The sequence below is a fragment of the Typopeltis vanoorti genome, chromosome 1, assembly GCF_054136105.1.
Source record: "Typopeltis vanoorti isolate ZY-2024b chromosome 1, IOZ_Tvanoo_1.0, whole genome shotgun sequence".
NCBI classification, from domain to species: Eukaryota; Metazoa; Arthropoda; class Arachnida; order Uropygi; family Thelyphonidae; genus Typopeltis; species Typopeltis vanoorti.
In genome coordinates, this window is record NC_143549.1 from 116,713,710 (window position 1) to 116,726,098 (window position 12,389).

At 35.2% G+C, this 12,389-nt stretch overlaps 1 protein-coding gene across 1 annotated transcript in view; it reads right to left on the reverse strand.

The window, feature by feature from the left end:
* Positions 1–12,389, reverse strand: part of LOC150110340 (dihydrolipoyllysine-residue succinyltransferase component of 2-oxoglutarate dehydrogenase complex, mitochondrial) — a 258,699-nt gene that overhangs the window by 188,625 nt on the left and 57,685 nt on the right. Inside the window, exon 4 of the mRNA XM_090393052.1 lies at positions 5,436–5,509. Coding sequence (XP_090249178.1) covers positions 5,436–5,509 — 74 coding nt within the window. The remainder of the gene's footprint in view (positions 1–5,435; positions 5,510–12,389) is intronic.

A 12,389-nucleotide genomic window follows, 5' to 3' on the forward strand; every position in this document is an offset into this window, starting at 1 on the left:
TCCATTTCACTCCTATCGTATTTATCCTTCAAACTCTAGGGTCAAATAATTTTTTTTTTTATTGTTCACATGCATTGCTGATATCCTTCCCATCAAGTAACAAATAAAATAGGATTGAACCTAGTATTCTCCTCAGTTGGGCATAATTTCCTGCTTCGTAGTGTCCCACGTAACCTTTTCTGAATGGAACATCCATATAGTTAGCCACCTCTCAGGTCAGTAAAGCATGATTGTCACCAGCTGTAGGCAAAACAAGAACAGTCACATATTTAAATAATCATTGCCACCCATCCCCATCATGACACTATAATCAGGTATACCACTCTTTGACCTTGAGTTCTTCCTGTTGCATGATGCTTGAGAAAATTATCTCGCAACAGCTCAATAAATTTGGCTTCATTCTTCTCATGATATTTCGCTGCTATCCAATCAATGTTCAGATAATTAAAGTCATCCATGATAATTACCCATTTAGCACCCATTAGGTTGAATTTATAGTGCATTTCGTCATCAGTAGCAACCAATCCAATAGGTCTGTTACAACAGTCACACCTTGTACAAAGTCCGTCAAAAAATGTATACAAACTTCAGCAAAAGAAAAACCTGTATAAAAATTGTAATACTAAATTTATAGACATCAAGGAATAAATTCAAGTTACCTTTGACTTCTACAATTACACGAGGTACTCAAAGTGGTCACCATTAGCTTCCAGACACTTATTATTATGGCGAACTACTGCTTGATCAACACTGGCCAAAGTTTCAAGTTGGATTGCTGTGCATGCCCTTACAATTTCTTTCTGAAGGGCCACCATGATATACTACATCCTTTAGAGTCCCACACAGGTAGAAGTCCAAGGGTGTTAGATCAGGAGAACATGTGGGGGGGGGGGGAACTCAACTGCACCTCTTCGTTCTATCTATTGTCCCTACAAACTCTCATCGAGGTAAATTCTCAAGTCTTGGTGGTGGTGTGCCATCTTGTTGGAAAGAGAAACTGATCATTACCATAAAGTGCATGAAGTCTAGGTACACTTGACCAGTAACAGTACCTTCAAAGAAGAATCCTATTAAACTACTAGATGACAATCTATACCAGACATTGAGTCCCGGTAAATTGACTGCATTGTTCACATGAACGCCCAGATTTTCTGGAGTCCAGTAAACACAATATGCCAATCCACTGTTCCATTAAGCTTAAATTGTGCTTCATCAGACCAAACCATCTTCCTCACAAATTCCTCATCTACCATGTGTTGAAACCACTCACAATACTGCATTCTTCGATCAGGATCATCTTCATTCATTGTGTAATAATCTTAGAATGTAAACTTTCCATTTAGCTGCTTTAAGAATGTGCCATATGCTTGTACTGATAACTCCTGTCTCACGTGCACATTGTGTGGTAGATTTCTGTGGCGAGTGTGTAAACTGTTTCAACACCATAGCTGAGGAAGCAGGATTTCTTGCTGTGCAAGGCCTCCTTGAACTTCCCTTCTGCACATCGCACATGGCACCATGGTTCTCAAACTTATCATGAATACGTGCAATTGTCAGGCATGTTGGAGGTTGTGTTGCAAACTAACGCCTCCATTGTCATTGAACTTCAACAACATTCTCAAATTTGAAATGCCCTTTAAAATGGTCTTGCGTTCTTCGAACGACAATCATGCTTTGGCCATTTTGCTTCAGCAAAAACACTTTAATCTATAGATGACATCTGTTAAAGTGTGTATACATTTTTTTGATGGACTCTGTATTTGACTCACTGCTTCATATAAATTTTTTAACCAATATTGCAATCACAGATTTCTACAATTGCAATATTAGTAACAATTTTACTTATACTTTCATCTAAGTCACCTCCATGATTATGCACATTCATATCATTAACACAGCTGCATAACTTAGTAGTTCTTATAAACAGATTCTATTATTATTATTTGTTTTGTTTTAAACTTTACGAGAGTGGTCTGAAAAGTTCTCAGCATCGACCATAGATGGCAACATTATCGGCAAGATTTTTCCTAAGTTGGCCCATCTGTCATAAGTATCCATGTGAAATTGCAAGTCATTCTATCAAGTAGTTTGTTTTATACAGCCTGTCTGAAGCAAAAGTGTTGTCTGTATTCCTTGAAATGGATAAAATTCTTTGGAAAAGAATGTTTAACGGCAAAAGAAATTTATTTCAAGTTCATAGAAGTTTATGGGCACTCTTCTCCTTTGTTTTTGACAAATAAGAAATGGGCTGCCGAGTTGAAACATGGCCATACCAGCCTTGAAGATGATCCACGTGAAAGACGTCAAAAAAGTGTAACAACACCAGAAATCATTGATCGAGTGCACGATATGATATTGGATGACTGGCAAGTCAAAGTGCAGAGGCATTTCAAAAGAATGTGTAGGATATATTCTGCATGAAGAATTGCAAATGAAAAAGCTTTGCACAAGATGGGTGCCGCGCTTGCTCACAGCATATCAAAAACACACTCGCATGAAAATCTCTGAACAGCACTTGAAGTGTTTTAATAAGAATAAAACTGATTTTATGCATCGATTTATAACTATGGATGAGACTTGGATTCACCATTACACACCAGAATAAAAACAGCAATCAAAACAGTGGACAGAAGCCAGTTGTTCAGTGCCAAAGAAGATAAAGTTGGTTCCATCAGCAGGAAAGGTCATGGCATTGATGTTTTGGGATGCTAAAGGCATTTTGTTCATTAATTATCTTGAAAAGGGTAAAACAATAACCAGGGAATATTATTCCAATCTTTTAGCCAGACTAGGTGAAAAAATTCATGAAAAAACAGTTATTTTGTAAATAAACTCCAAGCCATTAAGATTGCACCAACAGATATGCTAGCCAGTCTAGATGTTGTATCCCTTTTCACCAATGTACCAGTAGAAGAGGTAATAAACATCATCCAAGATCTCTTTCCTCTAGACATCACACAGATGTTTAGACACTGCCTTCAATCTAATTTCTTCAAAGTTAATAACACCATATACCAACAATTAAAAGGCCTAGCAATGGGAAACCCACTATCACCATCTTGTGCAGACCTTTTAATAGAAAAACTTTAAAAAGAAATTCTCTCCACAATCTCCCCTAGACCATCTACATGGTGGAGATATGTTGATGATATCTTCTTTATATGGCAAGACAGCTTAAAAAACCTAAAATCGTTTGTGGATAAAATCAACTCAATACATAACAAGGTAAAATTCACTCTGGAAGTGGAAAACAATAACCAACTGCATTTTTTAGACATCTTGATAAAGAAACATTCAAATAGTGTCAAATTATCTATTTACAGAAAGCCCACAGATACTGGAAAATATCTACATTATACTTCAAACCATCACAAGACACACGAACTGAGCATTATCCACATGTTGAAATATAGGGCCAGAAAGTTTATATCAGAAGACGAGGATACACAGACTGAACTCTCACTAATAGCCAACACATTATCACAAAATGGATATCCTCAAAACATCATCAAAAAATATCTATCCGGTGACAACCCCAGACAAGAAGAATCACACTCCCAGCACATTTCTACTGTAGTGATCCCTTTCATCAAGTCATTTCTTATCAAATAGCCAGAATACTAAGAGCCTACAACATCAGAGTGGTCTTCAAACCAACCACCAGCATCAGACAAGTTTTAGGATCCCCAAAAGATAAGGTGCCTTTCTACAAATATCCAGGAGTATATTACATTCCTTGCTCCTGTGGTCTTGCCTATATCGGACAAACTTCACGGAGTTTAGAAATCAGACAAAAAGAACATGTTGGTGATGTAAACCACAACAAAAGTATCTCTTCTGGCTTAGCACATCATTTCTGTACATCTAACCACACGATAGAGTGGCAAAACAGCTTCATGCCATATCTGGATGACGACTACAGACATCGTGTATTTAAGGAAGCCACAATAGTGTTAATAATCGGTGGAAACCTCAACAGAAATCAGGGTGCAATCCTAAACAGTTCGTGGAAAAACTTGATCCTCTCTCTAAATCAATCTGAACTACAGCTAGCCAGTAATCACATTACACGTTTACAACAAACACGCATGCCTGATAATGAATTAGAACAATAAGTCCTCTCTGTCACGCGAACATGTAACGTTAGCTACTAGTTGGTTTACAACGTTTTTTTATGTTCCTTTCAATTTGCATTTACTAGTTTTTATGTCTCCGTAAACGCCTTGAAAAAGCCAGACAGTTTGCTGGTGAAACTGGAAGGCTCTAATGTAGTTTTGTTTTTCGTAAATGGTCAGTAATTAATAAATAAGTTTGTATTGGCATTTTGTTTATTAATTATCTTGAAAAGGGCAAAACAATAACCGGGGAATAATATTCCTATCTTTTATCCAGACTAGAAGGAAAAAAATCATCTTTCATCAGGCCAATGCACCTGCCCACAAAGGTGTTTTGGCAATGGGAAAATTATTATTATTATTTGTCACCTCCAGGGAGTCAAAAGACTCATCGAGGGAGGGCATCCACACTACAACTCTGTGTCCACCACTCGCAATCCACCAACTGACTGCAACTACACAACGCCATCTATCACCGATCACCACCACCACTAGTATTTCCACAGACAATCACAAACATCCATGCTCACGGCGGGATTCGAACCCGCAGCATTTTGGCTGGGAGGCAGATACGCTAACCACTCGCCTAGCCAAGCTGGCTGGGCAAGTGGTAAATTAAGGGATCTGCACACTATGAACTGTTGGAACATCCACCCTATTCCCCAGATTTGGCTCCCTCTGACTTCTGTCTCTTCCCAAAACTAAAACTCTTCCTTGTTGGTCATTTTTCTTCAAATCAAGGAGGTGTAGAGGGGTATTTTGCAGATCTTACTGAGAACCACTAGAGGGGTGGGATAATGGCACTGGAGCATCACTGGAATAAATGTATTAGTCTTAAGGGAGATTATGTTAAAAAATAAAAATAATTTTGAAATTACAAATTTGTTTTTTCATTGTTAGGCTGAGAACTTTTCACACCACCCTTGTATGTTAAAAGTTTACAATAAATATTAAATATATTTCTATATTTACTTTGCACAAATACAGCTCAAGACTCAGACAATATGAAATATACTATTATTTTTTATAGAAAATGCAAGTCTAAAGTGATAATTTCCTTTCTCTTAAGATAACTTGTATCTTAAAAAACTGCTTAACTTAATACAGTAAAACTGTATTAAGTTAAGCAGTTTTATTGTATTCACACAAAACCACATTAAAAAAGAATGCCAGTAAAAAAGTGCTGACAGTCTTTTTTTAACATTCTAACAATTCGACTGTTGCACACGAATGGTACATGCAAACTCAGACCAAACTCTAAAAATCATGTTAACAGAAATATTTACTTTGAGCTGCTGAATAAGAAAAGATTATACTTACGAAATACAGAGCTTGCATGAAAGCCACTTATGTGAGGAATTATTCTCTGACTGCATAAGTAGGACTGCAAATGTCTATAAAACAATCACAATAAATCACTAAAAAATATGATCTGTCCAATTTGGGCCTCAATTGGACTTAATAAAAAAAATATGAATTTTTTCATAAAATATGAATATGAAACTTATAACTTATAAATTTAGTATTAAATACACTTATTTCCAAAAAATAACCTAATAGTTGACATGAAAATGCATTTTTTAAAATATGTTTGGAAAAACATCATCTTACAGAATACTAACAGGGAATATTATTAGCAATCATAACCTGAATGTCACAGACATTTAAGAACTCTGCAGCAAAAAAGAGATTTTTGAATTCCTTTTCTTTACAAGAAATGCTGTATCCAGAAATTTGCTTTGTCTTTTCAATGAGAACAGTAACAATATTATTAAAGTTAGATATTCTTTACAAAAGCCTCCAATGATAGGAACAGAACAGAACACACACACGTGTATGTGTGTGTATGTGCGTGAGCACATGCATGTATAGAGGGGGGAGGGGGCCATATCCTTAAATAAATTCTTATTTAAGAATTCTTAAATAAATAAAAGTAGAATGCTTAAAGATATATCAAGAAAATAGGAAATTCTTGTATGCATAATTTTTTTTTCAAAACTCTCTCTTATCTGTGGTCTCTAGTCTTTGATCAAGTGCTTTATTTCTAACCCAACTCTCAGATACATAATTTTAAATTATTTAAATACTGTCATGTGCTAATTTAGTGTTTTGGTTTTCTTTCTTATTCCACAGAAATTTATTCTACTAGCTATACCTCATACTAGCATTGCCTATTCTCTTGCTTATTTTTATATTTAATTTGCCACCTTCAATAAAAACTGTGCCTAAACAGCTAAAATATTTTACTTGTTATATACTGAGACTGCAGTAAGTTTTCTATGTTACTTTCTATTTTCATAGTTTTGGTCTTTTTTCCATAATGCAATTTCTAAATCAAAGCGTACTCCTGCATTACCTTCAATTTTAATTGTTGACTTACAAGTTAAATACAAACACTATGCACTTTTCTATATAATGAGCCATTTACCCCACATAACTGTAGCATTTTAAAAAGCTTTTCTCTGGGCACCTAGTCAAATGTCTTTTCTAGATCTACAAAACTGAAGTAGAAATTCTTGTTATATTCCCATGATTTCTCATCTATTTATCATAAAATGAAAATCTGATCTTCCCAGCCTCTATTTGGCCTGAACCCAGCTCGTTCTTTTCCAAGTTTAATTCTCTTCCACAGTTTTTCTTAGTCTCTTCTCGAGTATGCTTGAATAAATTTTACCTGAAACACCTAACAGAGAAATTTCACTGTGATTCACATACTCAGTTTTATTTCCCTTTTTATAAAGAGGAGGAACTATGAGAGCTCTCCTCCAATCAACTGGAATTTGACCTTCTGACCAAATCTCCACTTATGCAGTGCAGCCACTGCAAAACTTTTATACATCCATATTTGAGCATTTCTGGTCAAATATCATTTACTCTAGCTGCCTCTCCACTTTGATAACTTTTTTTTAATCTCAAGTACTGATATGCTCTGCTTGTATCCTCTTGAATACCATCTGCTACTGTTCTGTCACTACCTCTTTCATTTAACAGTCTTTCAACGCAATCATTCCAGACAGCATCAGTTTTGTCATCATCATTATCACTTGATTCATTTTATTGTGCTCCCTCCTCCATTTCTACACTTTTCAATAGCCTCCAGAACATTTTGCCACTTCCTGATTCTTCTATATTCTTACCAAGTTGTCTTGTAACCTTTGTTTAGCTACTTTCACACACAGCTTAACTTTCTTATATTTTTCTCAGTAATTTTAAGGCATCTGCCAAATTATTTGCTAGGAACTTTAGGTATACCTTCTTTTCCAGGACTGCTTCTTTTAACTTCTTGTGTCCACCATGGTGTTCTAATTTTGCAGACAACTTCACCACATTCCTCTCTAGCTGAAACAATCAATGTTTTCTTCAGAATTTATCACTGAGACTCTAAGGTTCAGTTTTTGAACTGTTGCATTTTTTCTTGAGTAATGTTTTACACTTAAATTCTACAATTTACTTGTAAAAGCTGCTCAACATTAATTTTTTCCAGGACTGCTTCTTTTAATTTCTTGTGTCCATGGCATTCTATTTTTGGAGACAACTTCACTACATTCCTCTCTAGCTGAAACAATCAATATTTTCTTCAGAATTTATCATCAAGACTCTAAGGTCCAGTACTTATTTTTGAACTGTTTCATTTTTTTTTTTTTTTCTTGAATACTATGTTATAGTTGAATTCCACAATTTACTTGTAGAAGCTGCTCAACTTTAATTCTTTTTAAGACTCTCTTTCTTACATTCTTCTTTTCAATGTGATAGTTGTTCTTATCCTACTTAAAATTAAGTGATGATCACTTCTCATTTCAGATCCTCTGTATACTCTTGTATCCTGAACCAGCTGAAGATATCACCAGCAACAACGACACAGTCAATTAGGGCATTCTTATTTCTTGTGCCTTCTCTCCAAGGGAACTTGTGCACATTTTTACATTGGAACATGGTGTTAGTAATGAGTAGTCCATATCCTGAATAAAAATCCAACAGATGGTTACCATTATTATCAAGCTTGCCTTTTTCTCCAAATTTTCCCAAACCTTTTCTACACTGAGGGCTGATTTATTAGCAACACCTCCCCATTTGGGAAAATAGACCATTCCCAAATATGCTGAATCATGTTGGCTGAAGTCTGCTATATAAATCAGACAGTAAGGCATCTGACATTTCTGTTTTTCTGTGTCTGATGAATCGCAACGGGTAAAAGGTATGACTTAAGTGACTTTATGCTAGATGTGCTGATGCCAGTATCTCACAAACATCTACTCTTCTGGGCTTTTCACATAAAACAGTGTATAGAGTGTACCAGGAGTAGTGAAATAATCAAACAACTTCAAGCCATCAACATTTCTGTAAACAAAAACGACTTTGATGCACGAGGTCAGAGAAGAATGGCAAGGATTATAAAATGTGATAGGAGGGCCACAGATAGACAAATCACAGATCAGTCCAATAGTGGTGGTTAGAACTTCATCTTGGAGTGCACAGTTCATCACACACTGTCACGGATAGGAAAGAGGAGCAGACATCTCAGGTCCCAATGCTGTCAGCTAAGAAAAGGAAGATGGCATTTCACTGGCACATGATCCTCAATGCTAGAACAACTAACTGTAAAATATTGCCTAATCTGGCGAGTCCTGGTTTGTACTGTATCATATTGATAGCAAAACCAGAATATGGCAGCAACAACATGAGACCATATTCTGGTTTTGCTATCAATATGATACAGTGTATCAATATGATGTAGCAGCTGATGTTCTCACTAACTGCACGGTAAACCACTGTAAATCACTCTATGTTAAATCTTACTTAGCAAATCCTGCTTCAATGAGACGAACGGCTTCAGCTAATTCTTTTGTTGTAAACTTTCTTGGCTTTGGATCTTCTGATTCTTCATGTTCTTGTGTTACTATCAGCTGCTTTTCTATCTCCATAAGGCCTTCATTGGTTAATTCTTGTGAATAGAACTCTAGTAAGTCAATGACATCATTTTCATTGATGTCCAATTGCAGTGCATTGCCACTATCCACCACAGCTTTTCTGGCTTCAGTGATGTCTTCTTCTATGAAGCCACGAAAATCATCACAGAATTGAAGGAAACTAGTTCCAAAGTTATTAATTTAATTATTTAATTATTAGTTATCCTTATGGGGAGCCTTTGGAGCCCATTCATAAGTATGGAACACCGTAAGTCAGGTCATCCATAGCATGGGGACCACCTGTATTAATAAAATAAACAGTGAAGTGTTTTTTTAATGCAATTTTTGTTATTATTTCCTTCCAACCTGATATTTATATTATATATATCAATAAATTCAGTTAATATCTAACAGTTGCACAATGAAAATCTTGAAATAAAATATGCAAGTAAGGAAAAATGATTGCAGAGAATCAGACATATACATTTCATAACAACAGTTGGAAAAGAGACACTATTATCACAATTAACCTTACTCCATTTCACATATATGTCCAATTAGACAAAGTTTCTTTGGACAATTTGACCATTATAATGGTCAAATTATTAAAAGTAATTCTAAATATCTGCAGGTAAAATAAAAACTGAAGATAAAGATATTCTGCATGTCCTGAGTAACTGTTTTGAAAGACTCAAAAATGCAGTTGGAGTAGATGATAACTAGAAAATTGCCCAGTGGCTACTTTGCATAATTCAGAAGACCCAGTCAGAGGGTTGATTCCAGATGATTGGAATAGAGTTCTTATAGTATCCCCTATAAAAATGGGAAATAAAAATTGTAAAAATTATAGCAGAATTTCCCTGCTGACAGTGTCTCAAGTAAGATTCATGCAAGCTTACTTCACAAGAGCCTAAGAAAAACTGCGGAAGAGAATATAACATGAATTGCTATTTTAGTTCTGGAGATCTGGAAGAGGCACACAACATGCCATAAGAAAAGCTCTTCAAAATGCTACAATTATATAATGCATGTGACATCATATGGAGAAATACTTAAGTAATCAGTCAGCAGTTAGATTCAAGAATGTAGAAGATAGTCTAATATAAAGTCAGATGTGTGACAGGGTTGTCTTACATCTGATTATATCTCTGCTATAAATCATCATTTATTACAGATCACATGATGAAGTGAATTGACATTAAACCTTATATCAAAATTGGAGATATTCAGCTTAGCTCTTTATTTAAGGTAAGATGATGATATACACCTAAATAAATCTAGTACAAGTCTTCAGACATCATTAACTAAATTGAATAACTGCAGTAATAAGACTTGGTATGAATATCAGCAATAAAAAAGAACAAGAACTATGAAAATAGACATGATGTGTTAATTCGAAATCATCAACTGCATCCTTGATGAAGAACCTACAGAAGTACTAAAGTATTTCAGCTAATGAGACACAATTTTTAATGAACGTAGCAATTAAATAGAGAACACCAAAGCTGGTATGGTGGAGAGCTAAATGAATAAATGTATATAGAATAAGACAGAAATTAGTCAAACCATTAAACTAGTAGTATACAAGACAATGTTCAAATAAATTTAACTTTTGAATCTGATAGTTGAGTTAGAACTAAAACTTGACCAAAGACTAGAGTTCTGAGAAAAATTAGAAAAGTGAACAGATGGTGGAAGATGAATTTCATTGCCTGTCATGAGACCACCATCTCACTTATTGGAGGCCTGAAGTGGCTTGAAAAAGTTCCATTTTTGTTTTATAGAACAGGGTTTTCAGACTATGAAAAAATAAATAAAAAAATTACAAAAATATATATATAAAATTGATAAAAATGCCAAGTAGCAACAAAAAATCAAAAAAAAAAAAAAAAAGAATGAAAGAAAGAAAAATGGCATCAATGGAAGAAAATCACATGACAAATAAACATATTAGAAAAGAATGTAATATCACTGGCATTCAATAATGTGTGAACCTAAGGTGATATAGTACAGTTAATTATACAGAAGTAAGGTTAGCAAAATGAATGTTTGGTAAGAGGATGGCCAGAAAAAGAGCAAGAAGAAGAGCATGAGACCATGATCTAGAGCAGGGGTTCCCAACCCTATGCCCGTGGGCACCATGGCTCCCGTCGACCAATTTGTGTGTGCCCGCCGCTGTTCAACCGTGTGCCATATAGTTTGAAATAATCACACAACAATTCATGGCATGCTATATGACGCATGCGTTAATGATATATGACGAGTATTAATCGCATACAATGTAAAGCAGACGTGCATTCGAAGTTGTTCATTCCAGTTTAAGAACTGGAATATCATCATATTCTCCTAATTATGAAGCACTGGCCAATGAAATGCAATGCCAAAGATCACACTAACTTACATATATATATATATATATTTTTTTATGAAAAAAAATTGAATGACTAGAACCGAGATTTAATTAAAAAGGTTTTAATATAAACACACTACTAGTTTCGGCCTGTAACAGCCTTATTCAGGTGACATTATAAAAGAAAAAACACTAAACATTGAGGGTTAAAAGACTATCAACATCATAGACAGTCTTTATACATAATTAGCATTAAAACATTGTAGTTGTATTTGAAGCTGTTCTTTCATTTGTTGCATTGTTGGGAGAGTGCGTGCTTGCTGCATCACATGAACGCCAGTACATGATTACAGCTGAATGACTATCCGGGAGGTTGTAGCTTAAGTTGTTATTTAGATGAACAGGATTGAAGATGATTTCTCTCGATTCCACAATTTTTCTCTCTATTTCGTCACTGCAACGGAAGATGTTTGTAGATTTTTCCCAGCAGACTTTGTGACTTTGGTTATCATCATTAGGATTAGCCGAGAAGAGGATATGACTTGATAATGCACTTGCTCGCTGTCTCTTGTAAGTAATGTCTCTCATGTGTTCTTCCATACGCATTTCGACAGATTTGTCTGTCTGCCCGAAATAAGGAATATCGCAGTCACATAATATTTTATATACGCCAGGGTATTTGAGTTGATGATGACAAGGTTTTGGGTGGCTAATTAAGGACCGGATCTTTGGAAGTGAAGTGAACAAGGTTCTGATATTGTATTTTTTTAGAACTTTTGCTAATTTATGTGAAACAGTACTTATGTAAGGAATAGATATATTGCTTTTGAATCTATTTGTTTCTTCTGAGTGATGTCTGGGAGGATTAAGAAGGAATTTGTTAATGATTTTCTTGGAATATCCATTAACTTCGAAAGAAGTTTTCAGATGGTTTATTTCTGTAAGCAGTTCATTTGGATCATCAAGAAGAGAACGGGCTCTATGTCCCAAGGTGGAAATTATTCCAAGCTTATGAGG